The sequence below is a fragment of the Mirounga leonina genome, unplaced genomic scaffold, assembly GCF_011800145.1.
Source record: "Mirounga leonina isolate KUSES-001 unplaced genomic scaffold, KU_Mleo_1.0 Mir_106, whole genome shotgun sequence".
Taxonomy (NCBI): domain Eukaryota; kingdom Metazoa; phylum Chordata; class Mammalia; order Carnivora; family Phocidae; genus Mirounga; species Mirounga leonina.
In genome coordinates this window covers 5704454-5730432 of record NW_023270232.1, presented here as the reverse complement: position 1 = coordinate 5730432, position 25979 = coordinate 5704454, and the positions used below count along the sequence as shown (strand labels likewise).

Genomic DNA, 25979 nt, shown 5'->3' with positions numbered 1-25979 from the left:
CTCCCGGGAACACAAGCAGGGGGAGTGGGAGAGAGAGAAGCAGGCTCCCGGGAACACAAGCAGGGGGAGTGGGAGAGGGAAAAGTAGGCTCCCGGCAGAGCAGGGAGCCCGATGTGGGGGCTCGATCCCAGAACCCTGGGATCATGACCTGAGCCGAAGGCAGGCGCTTAACGACCGAGCCCCCCAGGCGCCCCGGTACATTCTGTTTTGAGAAGTCTGGTCTGTGGTCACCAGTGTGTGTGTCCCACTCGAGGAGCTTAAGGTTCAAGAGTGACCTGCCCAAGGTCGCTTGAGTTAAGAACAGCAGCATATCAGAATCCAGGTCTCCAGACCCTACTCTGCAGGGCAGCATCCTCAGAGGAAGTCAAGCTCCGCCCCATCTTCACTTACTGTGTGACCTTGAACAAATTCTTAACCTCTCTGAGCCTTTGTTTCCTTATCTGCCAGAGGACACTCGTAATCATGCCCTCCCTCAGGGGTGGTTCTCAGGATTATCTAGAGAAGATGTTCCGTCAGTGTTGGTGGCTGTTGTCTTCGTAGAAGACTTCAGGGCCTGTCCCAGCGTGTGGCCTCTGCCTGGACCAGCGCTGGTTGCTCCAGAGGTGCTGGAGGCCTCACTGCCCTCATCATTACAGCTGCTGTGTCAGTTCTATTCCCCTTTGTCCCAACATGTTAGCGATGAGTCATCTATTAAATTAAAATAATTTATTATCTCAGATGTTGACTGTGTGTCATTTGGTGGTATTCTGCGTGGGATTTATTTACTTATGATTCTAATCAGATAGGTGTTTGTGGATTGGCTGGCTTGCCAGGAAGACGCCGGCACTGCTTCGGCAAGTCCCAGATCCTACGGTAGCACGCACAGCGGTCTCCTTGCGATGAGGCTGTGAAGGGGGTGACTGCCAGGGGTCCTCTTCCTCCCTCAGCCAGCCCGGGAGCTGGAGCTCAGCCTTGTAAATGAATTCTCACCTGGAAACAATGTCTTTGCATTCCCACAGCTGCATCTCCTATCCCCCGAGTGACCCCGTCCGCCACCCTCCGCGCCAAGCTCCTAAAGGACGTTTTATTTCAAGCCCAGAACAACCCTGTTAGTTAGTTGGATCATCTTGGTCTCTTTTTTTTTTTTTTAATTGAGGAATAATTCCTATCCTTAAAATTCTCCATGTTGAAGTACAACATCCCATGGTTTTTACCGTATCCATGGGGCTGTGTAGCCCTCACCACAATCCATTTAAGAACATTTTCATCACCCCCAAAAGAAACCCTGTCCCATTAAGCTGTCATTCCCTATTTTTCCCATCTCCCCCAGCCCCTGGCAGTCTCCTTTCTGTCTCTGTGGATTTGCGTATTCTAGACATGTTCAGGCAGGGGAATTACATAGTATGTGGCCTTTTGTGACTGGCTTCTCTCACTCGGCACACTGTTCCTGAGGTTCCTCCATGTTGTGTCAGCACTTCATGCCTTGCCGTGGCCCCGTGGTGTTCCATTGTATGGAGATAGCGCATTTTGTTTGTTCCTCCACTGACAGACGGTTGAGCGATTTCTATTTTCTGGCTTTTGTGAATAGTGCTACTATGGATGTGTACCTACAGGTGTTGGCATGAATTCTTGTTCCCATTTTATTAAAGGGGAAACTGAGGCTGGGGTTAAGTAACTTGCCTCAGACCTCATCGCAGAAAAGCCCTGGCACAAGGAAAGCCTCGGTCTGGATCCTGAGGAAGAGTGAGCTCTCAGGCCCCGCCGCCGCCACCCTCTTCCTTTTTAGGTCTCTGGCTCTCGTGTGGCTCTCGTGTGTTCTGACCGTTGGGTATGATGGCCACCGGCCGGGGGACCAGAGAAGTTCAGTTTTGTTCTCTGAGGCAGACACCCTGCAATCATGTCGTTTCCCAGAGAGGCTGGGACTCCTGCAGTAGTCAGTGAGGAAGCACCTCTGAGATCCGGATTCCCGTCTGTGCGGCATCTGTCACAGGCTGTCGGCCGGGCTCTGCCGTAGCCCCTCTGAGCTTGGCCCTGACGGGATTTTAGCCCCAGCCCCCTTGTCCGCATCAAGACGATCTCCACTGACCCAGCATTCTTAGCACTTGAGGGAAAATGTTCCCGTGGGTAGCTGGATGCTAAGGATATGACTCTCTTTATTTATTTTTTTTTTTTTAAGATTTTTTTTATTTATTTATTTGAGACAGAGAATGAGAGACAGAGAGCATGAGAGGGAGGAGGGTCAGAGGGAGAAGCAGACTCCCTGCCGAGCAGGGAGCCCTATGCGGGACTCCATCCAGGGACTCCAGGATCATGACCTGAGCCGAAGGCAGTCGCTTAACCAACTGAGCCACACAGGCGCCCTATGACTCTCTTTAAATTGAGGATATTAGTAAGAAGTAATGAGTGCTTGTTACAAAAATATCACACAATACAGAGATCTATAAAGCAGGAAGTGAAAGAAACAACTCTCCCAAACCCACAGCCACATTCAAGTTAAATGGTCTCCCCACATTCCCAGAAGACGCCATGCCCATCTGCCCCTTCTCCTGAAGTGCCTTTCTACCCTTCTCTACTTGCCGGCCAGGGCCCAGTATAAATGCTACTGTGGAGGAACTTTCTGGACTTCTGCGGTCCGCAGTGAGCTCCTCCTCCTGTGACCGTTTCTCTCCAGGTGGCATGACACAGGGAAGGACTAGGAAAGGCTGCTCTAGAGAGCGGGAGTTAAACGCCAGCAAAATCCCTGAAAAGACCTGGAAGTAGTTATCTGTGAGGAGGGGGACTTGTGAAGAGAGAGTAGTGCCAGGCTTTTCCATTTTGTCTTAAACCTTCTAGAGCTAGTTAGCTCAGTAAACACTGGGCACAAGTAACTCTGTTAAAATCCTGGTGAATTGTGCAAGGTGGGGCGTCGGGGCTAGTCCTTGATGACTGGTGCATTTTGCTTTCTCTTGGCGTCCCGCACCTCCCAGCTTTGGAAACCAGGTGGCATTTCAGAGATTGGCTGCTGAGTCCCGGAGGCCCAGCTGTCTACGGGCTTGCGTCTCCTTCCAGGATGCCAGCCCCCATCCGTAGCTCCTGAGCATACATGGAGGCCCTGGGAATTTGGATCTTCTGGAAGGGGTGCAGGTGCTGGTCTAAGTTTTCATTTTCACACTCCAGAAAAATCTCTTTTCTCTCCATCAGCCTCCTGAATGGGAGCCCCATGCTGCACAAGACCTCTGCTCCAAAGCCCTCACACAGTCCCATGTCTTATTCTGTTAAACTGAGCTCTGTCAGGGGAGGGGAGCTGGGTCTGAGTCACAGCTCTTCTTTTTGTGCACCGTGCCTCAGTTTCCACGATGATAAAACGGGGACGAACACAATAATACCTATCTCATGGGTTGTTAAATTAGACAAAGTGTGTCAGGTGCTTAGAAAAGTCTCAGGCACAGGCACATAGGTACATATGGTACAAAGGAAGTACCAGATAAGGGTAAGCTATTATTATATTCCTTTTTGTTTCTAGGACTCTTTTCTGACCATGGTAAGAAGAGTGAGCATAGCGTAGTGTGGACCGATGTCATGGAAAGACCATGGGCTTCAGAATTGGGTTACTCTGGGTTCTAATCCCAGCTCTATATTCATGGGCATGGGTCGCCAACTTCAGCAAGCCTCTGATCTCCCCACAACAGTACACGTTCTAGCACGTTCTAAGGCACACAGCTCAGAAACATTTGACTGCAGCTTGCAGCCTCCCTCCTTTGACAGGAGCATTGGCCAAAGAGCCTTTGTTTAGTAAAATCATGAAGTCACAGAATGTCCGGCCTGGTTGAGACGCCCCAAATCCCATGGTTCCAACCCTCATTTTACAGAAGAGGAGACACGGCCCTTGGGGAGGGTGTTTCCCTGAGACTCCGTGGCTGATAGCAGAGGGGCCGGGATGAGAATGGGGGCCTCCTGAGCCTCACCCACCATGGTGTAAACACTGAGGGTCGCCTGTGCCTCTTGCAGAGCCAGAACCACGAACCAGCCAGAGAGAAGATTGGAAGACAGTGGCTCTATTTTGAAATAGCCTGGCCTGAGGGGAAACAGGAATCGCGCAGGGCAAAACTAAGTCCCCTCCACAGGCCTGGACCAGCCAGCCCTCAGTAAATGTGAGTCACCGTCATTACCATCACCATTATTGTCTTTAGGGCCAAGTAGCCACAGCTGGTGGGAGTCCCAGTCCCTCTGTGCCGTGACTCCTGAACATGGGTGCCCATCAGAGGTGCTTGTTAAAACACAGATGGCTGGGACCCACTCCCCAAGCTTCTGATTCTACAGGTCCGGGCTGGGGCCTGAGAATGTGCATTTCTAACAAGTTCTGGGCTGACGCTGATGCGGTAGGTCCAGGGTTGCCACTTTGAGAACCACTGTGTTGGCCTGGCCCTTGCTCCTGAGCGTGGTCCTGGGACCTGCCTGGTAGAAATGCAGAATCTCAGGCCCCACCCCGGACCTGCAGCATCAGAAGCCTTGCCTTAGCAGGATCCCCAGTCGTCTGTGTGCATATTGTGGTTCGAGAAGCAGACGTCCCCACTGTGGCTGCAGAGCAGAAGCACCAGGAGACCTTTGGAACCCCCTGATCCCCAAGCCCCAGCTCCCGCTAATTAAGTCAGAGTCTCTGGGAGCGAGACTCAGAAATCAGGAGTCTGTGATTCCAGTGTGGCCACGTCTGAGAACCACCAGCTAGAGTCCACAGCGGCAGCCAGGAGGGCCTCAGGGACCATAAGTTCCAACCCTGGCATTTGACTGAGATGCAAATCAGATGCAAATCGGAACCACAGCGGCCTGCCCGAGGTCCCACGGTCGGGAGGTGACCCATCCAGATAATTCTTCCACCAGCTCTTTCAATTCTAAGTCCCCTTAGTACAGCTCCCTGGTAGCTGCTGTTGACGTACCAGGGTCCGCGGGCATCCGTCGCCCCTTGGAAGACGGGCCTGCTCGTGGAAACGGCCTCTGCTGCATCCCAGAGCAGCCTTCTGTGCCGTGTGCGCGTTGGCCGTGCCAGGGAGATGGTGCACGTAGCATTAGGGGCGCGCTGAAGGCCAGCTCTGCTAGCAGCGCCTCCAGCAACAGGGACGGCGATGACAGCACCCATCCATGGGGCTGTGGTGTGTGCGGATTAAGGGCTCATGGGACAATCAGTGACTTGCTCACCGGGAGCACTTTATAAATGTGAATTACTATTTCAGTAACTGGGTGACCTTGGGTAAGTCACGTGACCTTGAACAGTCCACATCCTTTCACTTCTCTGTGACTCCGTTTCCTCCTTTGCTAAGTGGAGGTAAGCAGAGGACTGGCCTCACAGGGTGGTTGTGAGGAGGAGGTGAAATCGTGAGTCTGAAGCCCCAAGTGCAGTTTCCTGCACACAGCTGGCATCCACGAATAGTGGCTGTGGCCGTGTGTCACAGACTGAAAGCCTGAGCAAGAGTAAGTTCTGGCTGGAGCAGGCTCTGAGTTGGGCCGGTCCTGACTCTCCAGAAGGAGCATCTAAAACCAGGGGGATTAAAGGTTTCTGGGTATTTTTGTCTGGAGAAAAGCTTATAATGTCCCTCATCCTCACTGATGTAAAAGATTGCCGTGCCAGGGCAGATATACTATGTGTGATCCAAGAGGGCAGAGTAGCAGTTATCATGTAGTTCATGAAAGAACTCTCTAACAGTTAAAACCATTCTGTAGAAAGGAGGATGAGCTCCCCATCACCGGAGGTATTCAAGAACTTTACGCCCTCTGGTGGAGACATTAAAAGAATTTCAGGTCTGGGCGCCTGTGTGGCTCAGTCATTAAGCATCTGCATTCAGCTCAGGTCATGATCCCAGGATCCTGGGATCGAGCCCCGCATCGGGCTCCCTGCTCGGCGGGAAGCCTGCTTCTCCCTCTCCCCCTCCCTCTGCTTGTGTTCCCTCTCTCACTGTGTCTCTGTCAAATGAATAAATAAAAAAATCTTAAAAAAAAAAAAAAAAGAATTTCAGGTCTGAGATTGGAGGCTACATAGTGTTTCCCAAGTTTGCTTATTGCTAAGAATCACCTGGGAATATTTATTAAAAACACAAATTCCGGGTGCCTGGGTGGCTCAGTTGGTTAAGCGACTGCCTTCGGCTCAGGTCATGATCCTGGAGTCCCGGGATCGAGTCCCACGTCGGGCTCCCTGCTCAGCGGGGGGTCTGCTTCTCCCTCTGACCCTCTCCCCTCTCGTGCTCTCTGTCTCTCATTCTCTCTCTCAAATAAATAAATAAAAAATCTTTAAACAAACAAAAAAAAACCAAAACACAAATTCCCCGGTGGTCATTGCAGATGCACTGGAGCAGAATTTCAGGCGTGGGGGCCTAGGATTCACCTCTCCACATGATTCTTACTGGGAAGTTTGGATAACATGGGCTAAATGGACTCCAGTCTCCTAACTCTGAGATTATGTGGAAAAAAAGTTGATGTGGAAACAAGACATTGTGGGCGGGCTCAGGTCACACTCCCACAGCCTTGGGAGTCCTGCTTCTTGGCCAGGCCTCGGAGCCCCTGGGCACACCAGCTTGAGTCCCCGACACTTTCTCCTTTGGGGCTGTAACTGGGTCAGCAGGGGCTCTGCCACCCTCTCTGCCTCCCCCATACTAGACCCTGTCACCAGTCCTGGCTCTCGGCAGGGACTGACCCGGGGGCACAATTCTGTGTTTCTGAGAAACAACACAAGTTTGACCCAGCCCTCCTGACTCCCTGCAGTCTGTTTTGTTTACTTCTCCGATTTTGCTTGTTTTGCCCTGGTTCTGCCCACCAGTGACTTTTCATTAGGCATTCATTAGGCTTAACAAGATAACCCTTAATGAAAGACCTGTGCATTGTGAATAAAAGCTACTTTATTAACACAAAGCACTATCATAATTAGAGGCTTAGGGAGATGCAGTTTGGCCTTTTGCAATAATAATTATAATTATGAGAATAATCTTGCTTTGTGTTTATTACAGTGCCTTCCCGCAAGCTTCTCTGTTCTCTGCTGCAGCTCAGATATCAGTGGCGGGGGAGGGCACTGGAGAGTCCTGCTTGAATCCAGCTGCTGTCCAGATGCTGCTATTGTCCCCTGTTGTTAGTACCCCTGAGTCCCCCTTGGGGTTTTTGGGCTTGCATGCAGCATCCACTCGCATGAAATGTTCCCATGCTAGAGCCTTCCTCACTGAGGACTTGCTGAGCAAGGGCAGGGCTCTAGGAAATTGTAGGACGTGGCAGGTCTCAAAGGGGGTGTCCCGGAGCAATGCAAGTCCTCTGGGCCTTTGCTTGTGGCTTGGCCCACATCTGGGCTGCCTTCCCTCTCCTCTGACTCTAGTAATCTCTCATCCATCAGCATCTAGCCTGAATCGAGGGTGACCAACTCTCCGGAATTGCCTAGGACTGAGGAGCGGTCCCCCAGGACGCAGGACTTTCAGTGCCAAAATTGGGAACGTTCCGAGCAAACCAGGACAAGCTGGTCACCCTGCTGGAATCTTTGCATTCAGATTCTTTGTCCTTCGTCATCTTGCCAAAATGCCCTTGGACAATTTACCTATCAACACGGGCCTCACTTTCCACCTGTGAGGGTAACTCGTGGTGGTTATGGGAATTTAATGAGTTAATATATAAAAAGTGCCTATTACCGTGCCTGGCACATAGTGAATACTCAGCAACGTTAGCTATGTTTGTTTTGTTGAGTTGAGTGAGACCTTTGAGATCCCCTGGCCTCTATGTGGTTCATGCATCCTCTGGGTGGTGACTGCTTGGTCATACCCCCCTGATGTGGTCCTCACTTCCTCACAGGGGAGCCTTTTCCTTTATGGCGGGTGAACTATTCCCTGTACCGTCAGCTGTTCCATAAAGAATGGGACCCTCTTCTTGATGACATCCCATGACTTCTTGAGGATGACTCACCTGTCTCCAGTCTGGGTCTTCTCTTCCCTGAGCAGGGTACCCCCTCCGTTAGTGAGACCTGGCCCCAGCCATATCCTAGCTGTGTCCTCTGTAAGGAGTGCTACGTGCTCCCGTAAGCGCCAGGGCCCAGCATGGAACTTGGCTCAGCTTAGGAGGCTTTTCTCTACTGCAGACAGGTGTAGCGGGTATAGATGATACCCGTGCTTTGAATTAGATCTGAGAAGAATTTCCTGAGAACAAAAGGGGACTGGCCTCTGTCCCCAGAATCACGTGCCCTGAACTAGAAAAACCTACAGGACTTTTTGGCCAAGGCCCTGTTTCCCTTTGAGATGCTCTGCATAGACTCCCCTTTCTCTGGCTCGGCCCAGGGACAGGTACCTAAGTACTTCTTAAGGGGGCAGGATCGTAGAATGGTTAGGACCCGTGGCTTCCTGAACAGCTTAACCATCTCAATCTTACTCCCCTTCTTTTAGCTGTATGACCTTGGGCACGTCACTCCATTGCAGTTTCCTCATTCATACAGAGAGGATAGTTCTGACAACCTAGCACATGTGAAATAGTAAGTAGTACTATTTATGGCTATTATTATCGCCGTCCCCCAAGGAACGAGCATGAGATAGATCACTCCTTGTGCACAGGTGGGGAGAAGACTGAGCAGGTTTGAGACCTGTTCCCACATGTCTGAGTACCTGGATCTCCATATTCTTGTCCCGGGGACTGTGGAGAACTGTTCCTGAGATCATGGACCTGTCCTCTCAACAGGAATTGGAGTCCCCGTGCAGCGTTAGTGGCTAGTGATGTGGCCGGGACGGGGCGCATTTGCATCATGTCCCAGCAGAGCCCTTTGCCATCGGTGGGGTGCTGTACCCCTCCGACATGCACGCCAGCCTCTGGGAGGCGATTCTGGGGTCAAAGAGTGGGTAGAACAGATGGCATCCCTAAGAACAAAAAAAAATCCTAGGGAAGTCACTAGGCACAGTGGGGAAAGGTGCCTGGCACACAGTAGGGCTATTATGGAGAATAAACAAGAGCAGCACGCGTGAATACATTCCAGACCCTCAGCACCCTCGGATGGGGGTGTCCGTATGCTTCTGTGACTTAGGTCCGTTGGCCAAATGAGGCTGCAGAGGCCTGCGTTGCTTGAATTGGAGACTGGAAAAGGGGAGAGTGTATGGTTGGGATGGTGCGTGGGTGGCCCAGGTGGCAGGAAGGAGGTTGCAGGCTGGGTGTTTCTGGGCTGATGTACTCAGGGAAGACAGCTGTTCTGAGGACGCTTGGAAATAACCTGAATGGCCTTATGGCTTTACGTCTCTTCTGCCAACATCGTGAGCACTTTCTCTTGCTTTGTGGGGAGTGGGGTGCGCTGCACAATTAATTCTTGGTGCCTGAGTCCTGAAGCTTTTGCTCCACTTCAATACAGAGAGTTTCTTTCTTTTGTGGGTCTTTCTCATTTCTCTTATTGATGAGGAGCTGGCTGCCCTCGGTTTATACTTGAATTTACCAGGTTATTTTTTCCAATCAAAGCTGTTTTTATGATAAATTAACTTTTCTATTTTAAAAGTGAAGTATCACTATATATGCTTGAGAAATATTTTTATTTAAATATGTAGTGGTACTTTGCCTATTTTATATAAAATAAACATCGGGACTGTAAGTAGTAATAAATTGCTCCAATCCTTTGTAATAACTATTTGACACTGTGATTATTTTCCTCTTTCCCAGGCATATGTACTTTTTTACCTAGTTTTACGTGTATTACAGGGTGCATATAATTTTTTTTATTCTGCTTTAAAAAATGCTGTAACTTGAATTATTAAACAAGAAAAACAATGGACAGACTTAGGTCGATAATACTATTTAAGAAGGTCTACCAACACTGGAGAGGGTGGGGAGAAATACCAGAACTCCAAATAGAAAAACGGCAAGAGATGTGAACAGGAGTTTGCCACAAGAGAAATAAAAATGGTTAATTATCCATGAATGATAATCCATCTCATTATTGAAAGACTTGCTGATTAAAAGCAAGGGATGCCATTTCCCCTGATCATATTAGCAAAGATTTTCTTTTTTTAATGATCCTCTTACCTATTGGACAGAATGTATGTTAATTGGCTTAAGTACTCTGGAAAGCAGTTTGGCAATACATCAGGAGCCATGTGTGTATTTGTTTACTAATGATATTTTTCTGCTTGTGAACATCTTATGTTCTTTTCTCATCTCTCTCTGGTGGTCTTAATTTTTTTGACTGAATTATATTGAGAATTTTAAATAATAAAGATAACTTTTTAATCAGATTTTTGAGTTAATTAATTAATTTAAGAGAGAGAGCATGAGTGGGAGGGGCAGAGGGAGAGGAAGAGAGAATCTCAAGAAGACTCCATGCTGAGCACAGAGCCCGACGTGGGGCTCCATCTCATGATCCTGAAATCACGACCTGAGCCAAAACCAGGAATCAGTTGCTTGACCAGCTGAGCCACCCACGTGCCCCAAATAGAACTTTATTTTTAAGTGTATTTATTTATTTATTTAAGTAATCTCTACACCCAACGTGGGCTCAACCTCACGACCCGGAGATCAAGAGTAGCATGCTCCACTGACTGAGCCAGCCAGGCGCTCCTGAAGATAACTCTTTATCCTATTTGTAGATCCTTTTCACAATCTGTTGGCTTATTTTTTTAAACATCCAGGTCTATTGATCTGTTCTTTGTGATTCTGTTATTGCTCCTAGGTTTCGAAAGTCATCTTCACTTAAGAAGTTGTATAAATATTAAAGTCTGTTTACTTCTGATTTTGTTTGATTTCAAAAATATTTCAAGGGTAATTCTGTCTAGAATTTACTTTGATTATTATTATTATTTTTTTTAATTAGAGAGGGAAGAGGGGAGGTCAGATGGAGAAGGAGAGAGAGAATCTTAAGCAGGCTCCATGACGGGGGGCTTGATCTCACAACCCTGAGATCATGACCTGAACTGAAATCAAGAATCTGATGCATAACCAGACTACCCAGGCGTCCTAAGTTTACTTTGATTCTTAGGTTAATTAAGAGTCTCTTTTGTTTTCCCAGAATTGTTAATTGGCTATTCTGATATCAGTTATTAACCTTTCCCCTCCCCAATTTATTTGAGAGGCCTCCTTTCGTGTTTATAAAATTATGACATGTTATTTATAGACCACATTTTCCAGACTATTTTCTTTCTATAATCTATTTTTCCTATTGCCCTCTGTTTTAATTATTGTAATCTTAAAACATTGGTTATCCCCCTACCTTCTCCTCTTCTAGGGAGCCTTGCTTGCTTACTTCCCTAGCTGAAATTTAAAGCCATTTCAAAAAATGGTTTTGGGTTTTAAAGTTAAAAAAAAAAAAGAACAAAGAACTTTCTGGATTTTCAGGAGGAATTACATTAAACAATCTATAAACTGATTTCTGAAACAGATCACTATCATTTCAATCTTTTGATTTGTGATTAACGAGCATATTCTGTATCTTCACATACAAATCTATTTTTTTTAGCATTTCTTAATTTTTTAAAATTTATTTAAATTCAATTTAGTTGACATGTAGTGTATTATTAGTTTCAGGGGTAAAATTTAGTGATTCATCAGTTGCATATAACACCCAGTGCTCATTCCATCACATGCTGTCACTAATGCCCATCACCCATTTAGCCCATCTCCTGCACCCACCTCCCCTCCCGCAACGCTCAGTTTGTTTCCTATAGTTGAGTCTCTTATGGTTTGCCTCCCTCTCTGTTTTCATCTTATTTTATTTTTCCCTCCCTTCCCCTATGTTCATCTGTTTTGTTTCTTAAATTCTGCATATGAGTGAAATCATATGGTATTTGTCTTTCTCTAACTGACTTATTTCACTTAGCATAATACCCTCTAGTTCCAAAGACATCTTTGTGAACTTTTTTCTCCTTTTCTTAATATTGGTCAGATACATTTTCCATTCTGCTTATCTCTATATATTTTATATGATTATTGCCGTTTGAAGTAGGATCTTTAAAAATTATATTTTATTGCTGACATATGGGAATATTACTGAATTTTGCATATGTATTTTGATTAGCCACTTCGCTGAGACCTTTTTAATTTGCATAGTTTGTCAGATGATTACTTTAGATTTTTGAGGCTCTGCAGCCATTTCATATGCACATGATAATCATTCTATCTGTTTCCAGTGTTTATATTTTCTATTTCTTTGACCAGAACTTCCAAGATCATATTCAGAGATACTGGTGATGGAGGGCATCCTTATTTTGCTCTTTGCTTTCAAGGGAAAGCTTCTGACGTTTTCCTTGATGTTGCTTCTAGCTTGAGTGAGATCTGTCGCTTTTACCCAAAGGGGCTGTTATGATTTACAACCACAACAAAGATTCCTTTCTAGCCCTAGCCCATTGCGCATCTGGCACAAAGTACTAGGAGAATGATTGTTTGGAAATGTTTGCTCTTTCTAGAATCCCCAGCCTGCTCCAAACTTTGAGCCTACAGAGCTGGTCCATTTCCAGCCCTTGATCTCCCTCTACTGAGAAAGCCCCACTTCTGGGGATTCGTTCCTCCCTGGCAGGACCTTGAACCCTCTTCTGCCAGCCCTACTGGCTGATGTAAGAGCCAGCGCCTGACATTGGACAGTGATAGGGCTAGAGTCACTCAAGCAGACTCCCCACTGAGCTCAGAGCCCCACTCAGGGCTCCACCTCAAGACCCAAGACCATGACCATTTTTGGGACCTGAGCCGAAATCAAGAGCCAGATGCTTAACCAACTGAGCCACCCAGGTGCCCCAAGACACTTCTTAATAGGATGCCCTATAGAAGACCTCTGTGGATTCTCAGTTTTCTGGACTTCTGCCCTTGCCCCATCTGTCCTCTTTCTCAGACCAGCTCCATGAGATCGCCAGTACCCCTACTTTGCCCTCCGAGTGTTCTGGAGCACTGCCGACCCTGTGCTCTGGAGGTCTTCCCAGTCCAGGGGGAAAACAGACACAAAACAAGGGTAACCCAGTACAGGATGACGAGGTTCTCATTCATACTCTATGAGACTCCGAGATTGGAGCAACCAACTGCCTAGAGCAGTCAGAGAAGGCTTTTAGAGGAGGTGACATTTGAGCTGGTCTTAGAGCAAGGGTAGAAATTCTATGAGGCAGATGAGAGAGAAGGGCTTCAATTATGATTATTTCGACAGACTTTGCATTACTGTTGCTGTTCAGAATGGGATCTGTAAAAACTATATATCATTACTGGCATGTAGGAATATTAATTGAATGTTGCATAATTATTTTGGAGTGATCTCTAAAGGCTTAGGGGCCCAGGGGAGTCTGGCCTCTTTGGGGAAAAAGACAGGTTTGCAGAGAGATGGGACAGTGCTGTCTGAGTTGGTTAGTGCTCCTGGGGTTCAGGGGTTGGAGGAGGGTGACCCCCAATAATGGGGATGATCCAGGAAGATTTCCAAAGAGATGGGTTGGGAGCTGGCCTTGAAGCATGGAGAGGATTTGGGTAGAGTGGGAAGGGGAGGGTAAAGTGGAAGAGGCGGAGAGAAACAGCATCCCCATCCCCGCTGTGCACCTGCCAGGCACATTTAATACTTTTCATATTTAATTTTCCTGACAGCTCTGCTCGGTAGATGGTAGTAGTACCCCTGTTCTGCAGATGAGGAAACTGAGGCTCAGGGACTTTAAGTGACTTAGCGTAGCTGGAGAGCCTAGTTTCTGAGCTTCCATGCCTTCATTGCGGCCGTGCTGTCCTATTGCTTTCTCCAGATAGAACTCACATACCATACAATTCACCCACTTCAAGTGGACAGTTCAGCAGTTTTAATATATTCCCAGAGTCATGCAACTATCATCACCATCCAGTTTTAGAGCCCCCAGCCCTGAGCTGCCCAGCCCTAGGCAACCACTACCCTGCCTTCCATGTCTAGACATGCGCCTGCTCTGGACATTTCATGTCAATGGCCTCATAAAATACGTTTGGGACTGGCTTCTGCCACTGAGCATCCTGTTTTCAAGGTTTATACACACTGTAGCATGTATTGGTACTTTGCTTCTTTTTATGGCCAACAATATTCTTTTTTTTTTTTTTAAGATTTTTATTTATCTGTCAGAGAGAGAGAGAGAGAGAAAGAGAGCACAAGCAGGGGGAGCGGCAGGTAGAGGGAGAAGCAGGCTCCCCGCTGAGCAGGAGCCGGATTCGGGACTCGATCCCAGGACCCTGGGATCATAACCTGAGCCGAAGGCAGACGCTTAACCGACTGAGCCACCCAGGGGCCCCAAACAATATTCTTTTTGATGGATAATACCACATTTTGCTTATCCACTCGGTCTGTGGATGGATGGGTGGGTAGTTTGCACGTTGTAGTGTTGTGAGTAACGCGGCAGTGAAGGCCCCCGTGTGGTGTGTTTTCAGTTCTCCAGTGTACCCCTACGAGTGGAATTGCCGGGTCATGGGGTAATGCCAGGCTTACCCTTTGGGGAAACGGCCAGACTGTGCCCCACGGCAGCCTCCCGGCTGCCTCTGACGCAGGCTTGCCTTCGGAGTGACAGGGCTGGGAAGAAGGGCAGACCACGAAGTCTGTGTGAACAGCCTGTTTTTCAAGGCGACTGTTTCAGAGTAGTGTTGAGATGGCGGCCTCACCGTGGAGTCTTCGGTGACTGCAGAGGGCGGACTCAGCAGGGGCTCAAGGACACTGCCGTGAGTGCCCGTTGTCCTGAGCGGGCACAGCCACCCCTGCTGTACTTGAGCTCCCAAAGCCACGGGTTCAGGGTGCGAGAGAGGGACGGGTGTGACCCATGGTGATGAGGGCTCTCGGAAGAGGGAGGGCGGGCTTTCGAGCCTGGCACAGGGGAGACAGGTGAGAGAGAAAGGAGGTGGGGAGCAGAGGCAGGGTCGGGGGCTATGCGGTGTGGGGCGAGTCCCCAAGGAGCTGGGGCTAACTCTGCTCTGTCTCTGTTCTCTGGCTGCAGATCTGGCTGAGTGCAAGCTGGTTTCCTTCCCCATTGGCATCTACAAGGTCCTGCGGAATGTCACCGACCAGATCCACCTCATCACGCTGGCTAACAATGAGCTCAAGTCCCTCACCAGCAAGTTTATGACCACGTTCTGTCAGCTCCAAGGTAGGCCCCGCTCAGCCCAGCTGGGAGGGCATGGCCAGCCCTCGGCCTTCAGGCGCCAGCCCTGTGTGGACAGTGTCCACTGGGGCCAGGGTCGGGTCAGCTAGACTTGGGAAATCATTCCCGAGGGAGGCTCTAAGGCTGGACCTGTGTCCTTTCTACGGCCTGGAGGTCTCTACTTGTTGCTCCTCCCTCTAGCTCGTTGTGAATCAGATCGACTGATGGTCAAGGGTATGGGTTCAGGGGTGATTGTCTTGTTCAGAACAGACCGGAGGACTTTGTGGGGTCCCGAGGCCCACAAGGAGTTATTTCTCAGTAGGCTTGAACAAGCCCCCTTCCTACCCCACCACCCTGGCCCAGGTTTCCCACGCTGCTTGCTTGGGTCAGGAGTGACAGGCACTGGGGAGGTTGGAGTTTGCTGTCCTGAGCACACACAGCAAGTGGACAAAGGTGCTTGGCTGGGCGACGGGCAGGTGACAGGCAGGTGACAGGCAGGTGGGCACTGTGGATTCTCTTGAAATGGCTTCTCCAGCTGGGCGAGCTAGATGCAGTGGCCACCACAGTGCCCGTCCCCTCTCCATAGAGCAGCCCCTCTACCCTTCCAAGAGAGTCCCCTGCCGCTCAGTGAGCCATGGGTGGGAGAATTGGGGAGGGCACAGGGGGCATAGGAGAGGCGAGTCATGCCTTCTGGAATTCTATCTGCTAGGGGCATGAAACAGGTCTCAGGGCCTGTTTAGAGAAATGAGTAAGTCAAATGCTGATGCAGTAGGAGGGACGTGCACAGACATAGCTCACACGGTCGATTTTTGGCATCCTAGGGGAGGTGAGGGCATCGGGCAGAGCCCCGAGTGGAGAGGGAGGCGTGAATTGGCAAACGCAGCCCAGGGACAAGCAAGCTACAGGCAGACCTGGAAAGGCCACCGGCTAGCTGCAAGCGTGTGGGCCAAGGAGGAAGGATTGGTCTGCAGAGTCATTTCTGAGTGACGCTCACAGGGCTTGCTGCATTGGTGCCTAAACCACGGGGGGGTGAGGGGTCCTAGGGCAGCCCTTGGCTCCCCGGGGCACCGTGGGCACTTTCAACCAGGCTAATTTTCCCATCCGTCCTTTTCTCGTGGCTGCTTCTCTGCACAGATGAGATGGGCCCTCACAGCCAGCAGGGCCCATGGACCACAGCGCTCAGCCCTGGCGGAAATTAGAATCATCTGGGGCACTTTTCTACAAACATAGTTGCCTTAGCTCCACCCCAAGACCAGTTGAGTCAGAATGTCTGAGTATGGGCCTGGTGATTGTCTTTTAAAACCTATTCCAGGCATGCTGAAGTGCTGAGGTTGAGGCCATGGCTCGGGTTATAGACGCGAATACCTAAGAGACTAGCATGTGAGCGAAGAGCATCTGGGCGTGAGACTTGTGGGGACTGCGGCAAACTAAAACGTGCCCTGCTCAGCTTCAGCCAGATACGCCACAGGAGTGTTCTGTTTTATTCAGTAGAAGCTAGGAGAGGGGTTTAATGGGGATTGTATCAGTTTTTATATAATCTGGAAGCCGATGAAACTCTTGCATGGTCGATTTAGCCCATGAGCCATCAGCTGGAAGAATCTCCCGTAATCTATCAGAGCTGTCTCTGCCATGGCCTTTCGTGGATGGAAAAGGAAGGTCAGGGAGAGGAGGCTTGTCAAACATCTCAGAGCCACACACCCACGTCCACCACGCGGGCCAGGGCTGCCTTTCCAGGCCACCTGCGGTAGCCCATGGGTCCCCTCGACATGTTTGCTTCCCAGACGAGAGTAGAAAGATCGAAAATGCATGGTGGGTGCTGCAGGAAGGGCAGTCAGGTAGCACGAGCATTCATTTGTGCTCTCCTTCATTCAGCTTTCCCTTGAGCACCTGCCGTATTCCAGACGTCTCTATCTGGAGGCGGAGGAACAGAGACTGGTAGACCAGGTCCGTCCCTCAAGCAGCCCAGGGTCTCTGAACGGACTTGTCCACAGCACCAAGTCCTGTGATGCTGGTGTGGAGGGCATGCTGAGGCCGCCGGGAAGGAAACTTCATGTTCCCTGCGAGTGGCGTGGGCAGCGGGTGGGTATGGAAAGCAAGGGCTTTCAAAGGACTTGACATTTGGCAGCGCCTTGGTGGATGGATAAGTAGGCCCTCTCCAGGGGGCACGGTGACACATGCCAGAGAAATGCATGTGGAGCCCTGCACATTTGTGCCTTCGCTACGGAAATGTGTTTATCATAATACCCTTCCCGTCAGAGGTCCATTGAAGGATGCAGTTGGCCCTCCCTCCCTGTGGCTGGCGGCTCCTGACTCCCCCACGGCGCCCCGGATCACAAAAGGAAAGCTGTGCTGTATGCAGTAATTGGACCTCACAGAGGTGGTGACAGCAGGAGCTGGTGGTGGGCTGGGGACCGGGGCAGGGAGGGGCTGGGGCTAAGAGCCGCACCTGGCTCCTGGAGCCATGGCTCTGGGCCCCAGCCTGGATTTGTGGTTTCTCTTTCAAGTTGAAAAACCCTCTCCTTTTATGTGTGAAAGGGAAGCTTGAATAAGGCTTTGCTGGCTTGCCAGCTTCCTCTGCTTGGCTCTTGATGGAGGAGGAGGACTGCCTTGCTGCTGGGGGGAACGCCGTGTCTGCCTCCTCCCCACCTGCCACATTGTCTCCGGTGGGCGCCCTGGGGACTGGCTTCTGCTGGGCTCATGGCCCCCTCGGAGTTGGGTCATCTTTAAATGATTCCATGCCTTGGATGCCCTTCACCCGGGTTCTAGAAGAAGAAAGCAAAACACGAGAAAGCCCATGGCACCGGTGGAATCCCTGCGAAGGGCAGGCACGCCCTGTGGAGTGCGTCTCATTGTCTGACTCCGGCTCTTCTGTCCCCTCTTCTCCTGGGTGCCTGTCTCCCCACTTCCTCCCGATACGAGTCAGTCAGCTCTTCTCATGACCGTGTCCGGGGCCTGCACACCTGTGAAGATCCACAAAAGCCACCCAGCTGAGAAGCAGAGGCTGTTTATTCAGAACCGGCTCTAGTTGGTGGGGGGTAGCCGGCAGCTGTCACCGGGGTCTGGCAGAGACTCAAAGGCAGGCAGAGGAGTGGGATAAAAGGGAAGGCTGTGCCCCGCTGGCGGGGATGGGGGAGCTGGAGGCAGGCCAGCTCGCAGCAGGCATCCTGTGTAATTGGTTAGGGTGCCTTTTGGCTTTCTCCAGTCGACCCGAAGCTGTCCGTTGGTAATCAAGTCCTGGCCATTTGGGGCCGATTGTTACGGGAGTCATATTTGGCTAACTGGACCGTCCATAGAGACTGCCGTCTGAGTCCCTGCGAGTATGAGCGAGAGCAGACTGGCCTCCTGGGCCAGTTCCCACAGCGGATGGGTTGGCTCCCTGGGCAAGGGGGCTGCAGGGTGTGGGTCCGAGTGCTGTTTTTATATGTGGCCTGGCCATTGTCTGCGTGCCTGTTCAGTTGCTCACAGCCTGCCTTTCAGCTCAGTATAGCAGTTCCTCGGGAGCACCTGTTGTGCTGTGGGCACGGACAGGTAAGTAATAACCCGAGGGTCCGAATTTGCGGGGCACTTAGCCCTCGAAGCTTCTCGCGGAGGGTTTGACATGTGTCATCTCGGTTAACCCCTTGGCACCAGCCATTTGGGGTGGTTGGGACAGCAAAGACCTAGATGCGGGCCTTGAGGAGTCCCCAGTCTCTCGGGGGGAGGTGGGTGTGAAAGCAGACAGCCACCTTAACACCCGAGGGGGACACAGCAGACATTTACAGGAAGTCTGGTGGGCAGGCCGAGGCAGAAGTCAAGTCTGCTTCGAGTGCGTGTATTAGTTTGCTAGGACTGCCCAGTCGGAGTACTGTGGCCCAGGGGGCTTCACCAACAGACATTTATTGCCCACAGCCCTGGAGAAGGGAGTCAGGAGGTTTGGTTTCTTCGGAGGCTTCTCTCCTCGGCCTGCAGGTAGCCACTTTCTCGCTGTGTCTTTGTGTGGCCTTCCTGTGCACAAGTGTTCCTGGGGTCTCTCTGCATGTCCTCGCCTCCCCTTCTTCTTGGGATGCCAGTCAGATGGGATTAGGGCCACTCTAATTTGAACACAAGCCTCATTTGAACATGAGCACATCTTTAAAGACCTCGCCTCCAAACACAGCCACACTGTGAGGCACGGGGGGCTAGGGCTTCAACATAGGAATTGGGGGGGGACACCATGCAGCCCAAAACACTGGGGAATCAGGAACCTGCAGAGGAAATGGCTTGGAGGGGGCACTGGAAAGAAAGAAAGGGGGAGTTCCCACGGCATCGTTCGGGAAGATGGGAGGTGTGTTTGGGAAATGGACTAAAACAGTACAAGACTGAACATTACGGAGCAGGGGGATATGGTGTGGCGTCAGCGACTGGCCTGAACGAGTGAGCGATCCTCAGAGAGCCTGTCAAGAGGGAGCCGGGGCAGGTGACCTGAAGGCAGTGGGAGATGGTGTGGGGGTGTCTCCCTCCACTTCCTGCATTGCCCTGGCCCATTGGCTTACTTTTCTCTAGCTGATGGCACTGAGTGGATAAAGGGGGAGAAGAGAGGGCGTCCAGAACAGTGCTGGAAAGCAGGGCAGACACTGAAGCCTTGCAGTGGTCAGTTGGATGCTGACGTCTCGGTTTTAGTCTGGGATGGGGCAGATCTACTCTGTTGGACACACATCTTCTGTTCCCTCTGCATAGCCCACCACTGGAACAGCAGGGTCCGGGAGGCTCTGTCTCACCTGAGTCATTCACAGTTGCCGACGATCAAGAACTCCTACCTGATCCCAAGGTAGTGATAAGATTGTGGCCTTTTGCATCAGTTTTTGCCTTTGGTCTCAAGGATGTCTGTCCCCTGGGGTTACCTGGCCGAGCTCAAGGGGGCAAAGGCCAAGAAACCAAACCTCCTGACTCCCTTCTCCAGGGCTGTGGGCAATAAATGTCTGTTGTTGAAATCCCCTGGGCCGCAGTACTCTGTTTGTAACCCCTGTGCGCATGCTTATGGGCAGTGGGTCAGCCCTCCTTAGTAGAGAATTAAAGGAATCCCAAGTACTATGGGCTTTAGCATCCTTAGGATAGAATTCTAGAGATAGGATCATCAAGGCCAGCATTTTAAGGCTGTCCATCTATCCTATGAGGTCATCAAGCCCTGATGTCACCCTGAGCCTGGGACTCACCAGGGTGAGGAGCAGCCTGCCTTGTGGTTAGGCTGAACCAGGACCCACAAGATGAGAGGCTGGGCTGTTCGCGATGTTCAAAGCATAGACACCCAGTTCTGGGGTGTGCTGTCTTCTGTTTCCCTCTGATCCTACTCTCTCTCACTCTCTGGCTGTGGTTGGATGCAGCCAATGGGGACCTCCCCCACAGGAGATCAGGGGAAGAGAGAGAAGAAGCTCAGTGAATATATTCCCCTGGCCACCTCCCTGTGAGGTCCTCCTCATTCCAATGTCACTTCCCTCGAGGCAGCCTCCACATGACTCTGTCATCCCAGGGTTGCTGTGGGTGGTGACAGCTCCCTGCTCTGAACCCAGGGTTCCTGCGTGATCCCTTGAGGTTCCCCTACAGCTCCCTATACCTTTGTAAACAGCTCCTTGCAAATGAAGCCTCCGTGATTATCCTAATTTGAGGGTGCCATCTGTTCCTGGTTGAGGCCCTGACTGATGCTCTTTGTCACTTATTAGCTCTGTAAGCATGGGTAGGTTGTTGAATGGCTCTGTGCCTCAGTTTCCCTCTTGGTATTGTGGAATAATAACAGTAAAGGCTCTACCTCAGAGCGCTCCTGTGAAGATTGACTGAGTTCATCCATGCACAGCCCTGGGGGTCGCTGCAGCCCCAGCACCATCCAACACAGGACCTGGCCCATAGTGGTAGGTGTTCAAAACTACGCACTGAGCGGGTGAATGAGCGACTTCCCACCACCTGGTTGGCGGAATAATGACCCCCCAGAGGTGTCCACGTCCTAGTTCATGCAGCCTATGACTATGTTACCTTACGTGGCAAAAGAGGCTTTGCGGATGTTAATCAGCTGAGGACCTGGACGTGGAGAGAGATCCTGGGTTAAGTGGGAGGGGTGCAGATGTCCACGAGGAGGCAGGAGGGCCCTGAGAAGGAGATGTGATGGTAGAAGCAGAGATTGGAGCAGTACGGCCGCAGGCGTCTAGAAGCCAGGAAGGTCAAGGCACGGATTCTCCCCTGGAACCTCCAGACCATACATAGCTCCGCACCGTCTTTTAGTCCTCTGAGACCGATCGTGGTCTTCTGAGCTCCAGAACTGTAAGATGAGAAGTGTGTGTTGTTTTATGTCATCTGGTTTGTAGTCATTTATTACAGCAGAGTGGCAGGGGGCTCCTGCCTCGGTATCCCCACTTTGCTTGCTTTTCCTGTTCTCCCACTCAACCTCACTATGGAGCCAGGACTGTGCCACAAAGGGGAAGCCTTCTCCAGAGAAACACCATGCTCTGCTCTCTGCTACCGTCTTTCCCTTGGCACCCCCAACGTTTGAGCCCTCCTGTGGCACACAAGCTAAACGCAGGTGGAGCTCAGACCCCCAGCAGGAGGTTGAACTGTCCCCGTGGAGCAGAACCACAGACCTGCTTTTCCTCTCCAGGGCAGCCCAGAGCTGGGGTGCCGGGGGGATGTGGCCGGCTGTCCTTAGAACGTCTAGGCAAGCGTGCCTCGCTCCAGGAGGATCCTTGGCAACAGAGGAGCTGTTTCTTTGCTCTCTTACTGCGTGTCAAAGCACCCTAAGGTTAAGTGATTTCAAACAACAGTGTGCTAGTCCCTCAAGCTCTGGGGGTCAGCTGGTCTCTGCTGGGCGGTTCTGGTTGATGTCGTGCAGACTGAGGTTACCTGTTCTGGGGAGGGAGGTCCCTCAGCCGCCAGGGCCTCGCTCCCTGTGGGCTTGGATCTGCTTGGACTCCCTCACGGCACAGTGGCTGGACTCCCAGAGGAAGGAAGTGGGTAGTGCCCAGCTGGATGTCCCGGAACACCGCTTCTGCTGCGTTCCATGGGCCAGAGTGGTCGCGGGGCCAGCCCAAGGTCAAGAGGTGGGAACTAGGCTCCGCCTCTTGATGGGAGTTGCTGCAAAGTCTAGTCCAAAAGGCCTGAAGGACTGGAGCTAATGCTGGGCCATCTGTGGATGGCTTTCAGAGTTTCTTAGCCGGGCCTCTGATGGATGGCACCTTCTGTCATTCCTTATTCACTCAGCTGTCTGTGGCCACTCTTTGCCAGCCACTGTGCTAGGAACTGGGAGGAACTGGTTTACCACTGGGTCTGAAAACCTGGCCCTGGCATTTCCCAGCTGTGTGACCTCGGGCAAATGATTGAACCACTCTGAGCGTTCACTTTCTCATCCTAAAATGGACATAATAATAATACTCCGCAGGAAGTATATAAATCTCATATGCTGTTATTTAGTAAACTTCATTTATAAATCCTTATAAACCAAACTTTGTCCTTTTTTCTGGAAAGTGACAGGAATAAATCAGTTTGTCCCTTTGGAGGGGACTCAGAGGCAGCCCGGAGAAGTGTTCCTGCCACACAAGCAGGAGAACATGTCCATCCTGCATGTCGCCAGCCCCTGGAAACCAGCAGACGCAGGACTCATGTGCACACCTGGGACCCTGGGATGTTGTTTGCAACTTGGCGTAGGCTCGGATGCCTCAGTCCTGCAGGGCCCAAGGGAAACATCCTCGCCCCCCGTGTGACATGGGGCTTCGCGGTTCCCCTTCTTTCCCCTGTTCCAAGCTCTCCTTTGCTCCTGGCTCTGAGATTTAGAAGTGTCCATCCCCCCTCTGCCCTTTGTACCCACTTCCCATACATTTCTCTAGTTGTTATAAGATTCTAAGCCTTCATTTGAGGTTCCTGTTATATGTTTTGAATGGGCAACGGATGCACACAGTACAGTATCCCAAGGATTAGAGAGGGAAATAGGGGTGAATAAGTCTCCCTCTCACTCCCGTCCCCAGATATCCATTTCCTCCACCCACAGGCAACTACTTACCAGTTCTAGAGATCATCTGTTGCCAGTATGAGCATGAATGTATTTAATGTTGGTCACATTTACAGTGTATTATAGCCACAGGGAGACACTGGGAGAAGCTCTGTGCAAGTACGAGATCATTTAAATCTTTACAACCCTGCCAGGTCGGTAGTGTTATCAGCACTTTGATTCAGAGGAGGAACCTGAGGCAGGGAGAGGACCAGTAACTTGCCCAAGGCCTCACAGCAAGGAAGAAGGGGTCGGGACTGCGGGTCCATGGCCAGAGCCCCTTTGTGGAGCTCCTCTGTAGAGTGTGTCCACCGTTTTGCAACTTGTCTTTTTCACTTAGCTTTTATTTTAGCAAGTGGCCCATGTTGGTACGAGAGTCACCTTATTCTTTTTTTTTTTTTTAAGAGGAATTTTTTTTTTTTAAAGATTTTATTTATTTATTCATGAGAGACAGAGAGAGAGAGAGAGAAGCAGAGGGAGAAGCAGGCTCCCAAGGAGCAGGGAGCCCGATGCAGGACTCGATCCCAGGACCCTGGGATCATGACCTGAGCCGAAGGCAGACGCTCAACCATCTGAGCCACCCAGGCGCCCGAGAGTCACCTTATTCTTTTCACGAGGCAGATGGTTAGCACTTGGCTTTAGTGAGTTCCAGACCCGGTTAGAAGAGTTTTCTTTCCCCTTCCTTGTGTCCGTCCATGCAGATGTGGCTTTTGGAAACTTGACTCTTATCTCTTGGCCCCTCTGTCCGCCGTGGACAGCAGCTGTCCGTGTGCCAAGCATGGGCCAATGGAAGGACAGCTGCTGCCTCACCCCTGGGGGGCCCTTGCAGGCAGCAGCATGATTGCTCATTGACGCAGGGTCACGGCCAAGGTGCTGATTGGTCCTCAGTGGGCAGATATTTTTGGAGCTAGCACATTCCCTCGATGCCTCCCTACCTAATTACAGCAGGCCGCCTCATTTGCCCTTTCATGGAATCAGCAGGCTTCCTCTCTCCCCTGGGGTCAACCCAAGGCCTCTGAGTCAGACCTGGCGGTTGTCCAAGATGAGGATGATGCGGAAGTCATAAGAAGAACTTGGGGGAAGGAGAGGTCCATTAAGCAGACACCGGGAACCACACTTCAGCAGGGATGATAAATAAGGGAATGTCATGACGGGCTGTACTCAGGCCACGGACAATCTTGGGAGACGGATGGAATTAGGGTCTCCTCCCAGAGCCCCCGTCCATCCTGGGAGCCCAGGTTGCTGGACTCTGAACACTGGCGGAAGGGAGAGCAGAAAGGAACACGTGGAGACCCTGCTAACGCAGGCCCCTGGGACCAGAGGACCTCAGCCCTCTGTGTCCATGAGAGCCTGGCCAGGCCACAGCATTGTTGCGAAGCCACCGCGTAGAAGTGTGTCGTGGCCCCCGGGGTGAGAAGCAGGGCCAGCTGTGGCTGCAGCTGTGGGTTTCTGGGAGCCTAACACACCAGCCCATCAGGTGGCTGGGCTCTCGCCACAATTCTCTTCTTCCTCTGGAGTGGACACATCAGAGAAAACCTTAGGCATCCAGGGTAGGGCGACATAACATCCCAGACTTAGACAGGGCTAGGACTTCGACAGGTGTGGTGGATTCCATCCCAAGAAACCTGTGTTCTTTGCCCTCCCCTTGTGACAAGGGCCTGGGAGCTGTTGCTCCATGGTTTGGTTCCCGTTCAAAACTTACCAAGTCCATTGTGAACCACGTGGCGTTCATAAACTCAACGTAAATTCCCTAGGCCCAGCTGGGTGTGGTACACAACTGATGAATTACTGAACACTACATCTGAAACTAATGTGTTGGCTAATTGAATTTAAATTAAAAAAAAAAAAAATACTTTCTCTAGGTCCAGATGATTTCACTGGAGAATTCTAGCAAATGTTTAAACAAGAATTAGCATCAATTTTACATAGTCTCTTCCAGAAAAGAGGAGAGAAGGGCATACTTTCCAACCCATGCTAGGGAGCCAGTCGTGCTTTGATTTCAAATTTAGGTAAAGATGGGGGGCGCCTGGGTGGCTCAGTCGGTTAAGCTACTGCCTTCGGCTCAGGTCATGATCCTGGAGTCCCAGGATCGAGTCCCGCATCGGTCTCCCTGCTCGGCGGGGAGCCTGCTTCTCCCTCTGACCCTCCCCCCTCTCATGTGCTTTCTCTCTCTCTAATAAATGAATAAATTAAAAAAAAAATCTTTAAAAAAAATTTAGGTAAAGATGGTACAAAAAGAAAATTATCGGCCAGTGTCTCTCATGAACTGAGACACAAAAATTTTCAGCAAAACATTAGTGATCAAATACAGCAAAGTATAAAAAGAATTAAATGCCATGACCAAGTGGGACTTAGTAGTTATTCCAGATGTGCAAGTGGGATTTATTAGTTTTTCCAGATGTGTCATTTGAAAAGCGTTTGAAAAATCAGTGTTTTCTATCATATCAAAGGCTGAAGAGAAAGCATCATATGATCCTATCGTTGACAAAGATAAAGCATTTGACCAACTAGGAATACAGGGAAAGTGCCTTAAATTGCTAAAGAACATCTATAAAAATCCCATAGCTAACATCAGACTTGATGATGAAATATTTTCTCTGTAAATTTGAGAACAAGGCAAGGATGTCTGCCCTCATCCTGAAAGTTTTAACTACTGCAGCAAGACAAGAAAAAGAAAGAAAGGCATATATATTGGAAATGAAGAAATAAAACTGCCCCAATTTGGGGCGCCTGGGTGGCTCAGTCGGTTAAGTGTCAGCCTGCAGCTCAGGTCATGATCTCGGGGTCCTGGGGTCACGTCCCACATCGGGCTCCCTGCTCAGCGAGAAGCCTGCTTCTCCCTCTCCCTCTCCCCCTTTCCCCTTTAAAATCTTTTAAAAAAACCTGCCACTATTTACACACGATATGATTGTCTGCATAGAAAACTCCAAGGAATCTACAAAAAAAACAACAAAAACCAAACGCTCCTACAACCCATCAACGAGTTCAGCAAGTTCCCAGGGATACAA

The 25979-nt window shown here is 50.4% G+C and overlaps 1 protein-coding gene across 3 annotated transcripts in view; it reads left to right on the top strand.

The window, feature by feature from the left end:
* The window catches only part of LOC118018340 (leucine-rich repeat-containing protein 20), a 110725-nt gene that overhangs the window by 50680 nt on the left and 34066 nt on the right, over positions 1–25979 (top strand). For all 3 annotated transcript variants that reach the window (XM_035016751.1, XM_035016760.1, XM_035016740.1), the window contains one exon: positions 14844–14993. In XM_035016751.1, the coding sequence (XP_034872642.1) occupies positions 14844–14993 (150 nt within the window). The remainder of the gene's footprint in view (positions 1–14843; positions 14994–25979) is intronic.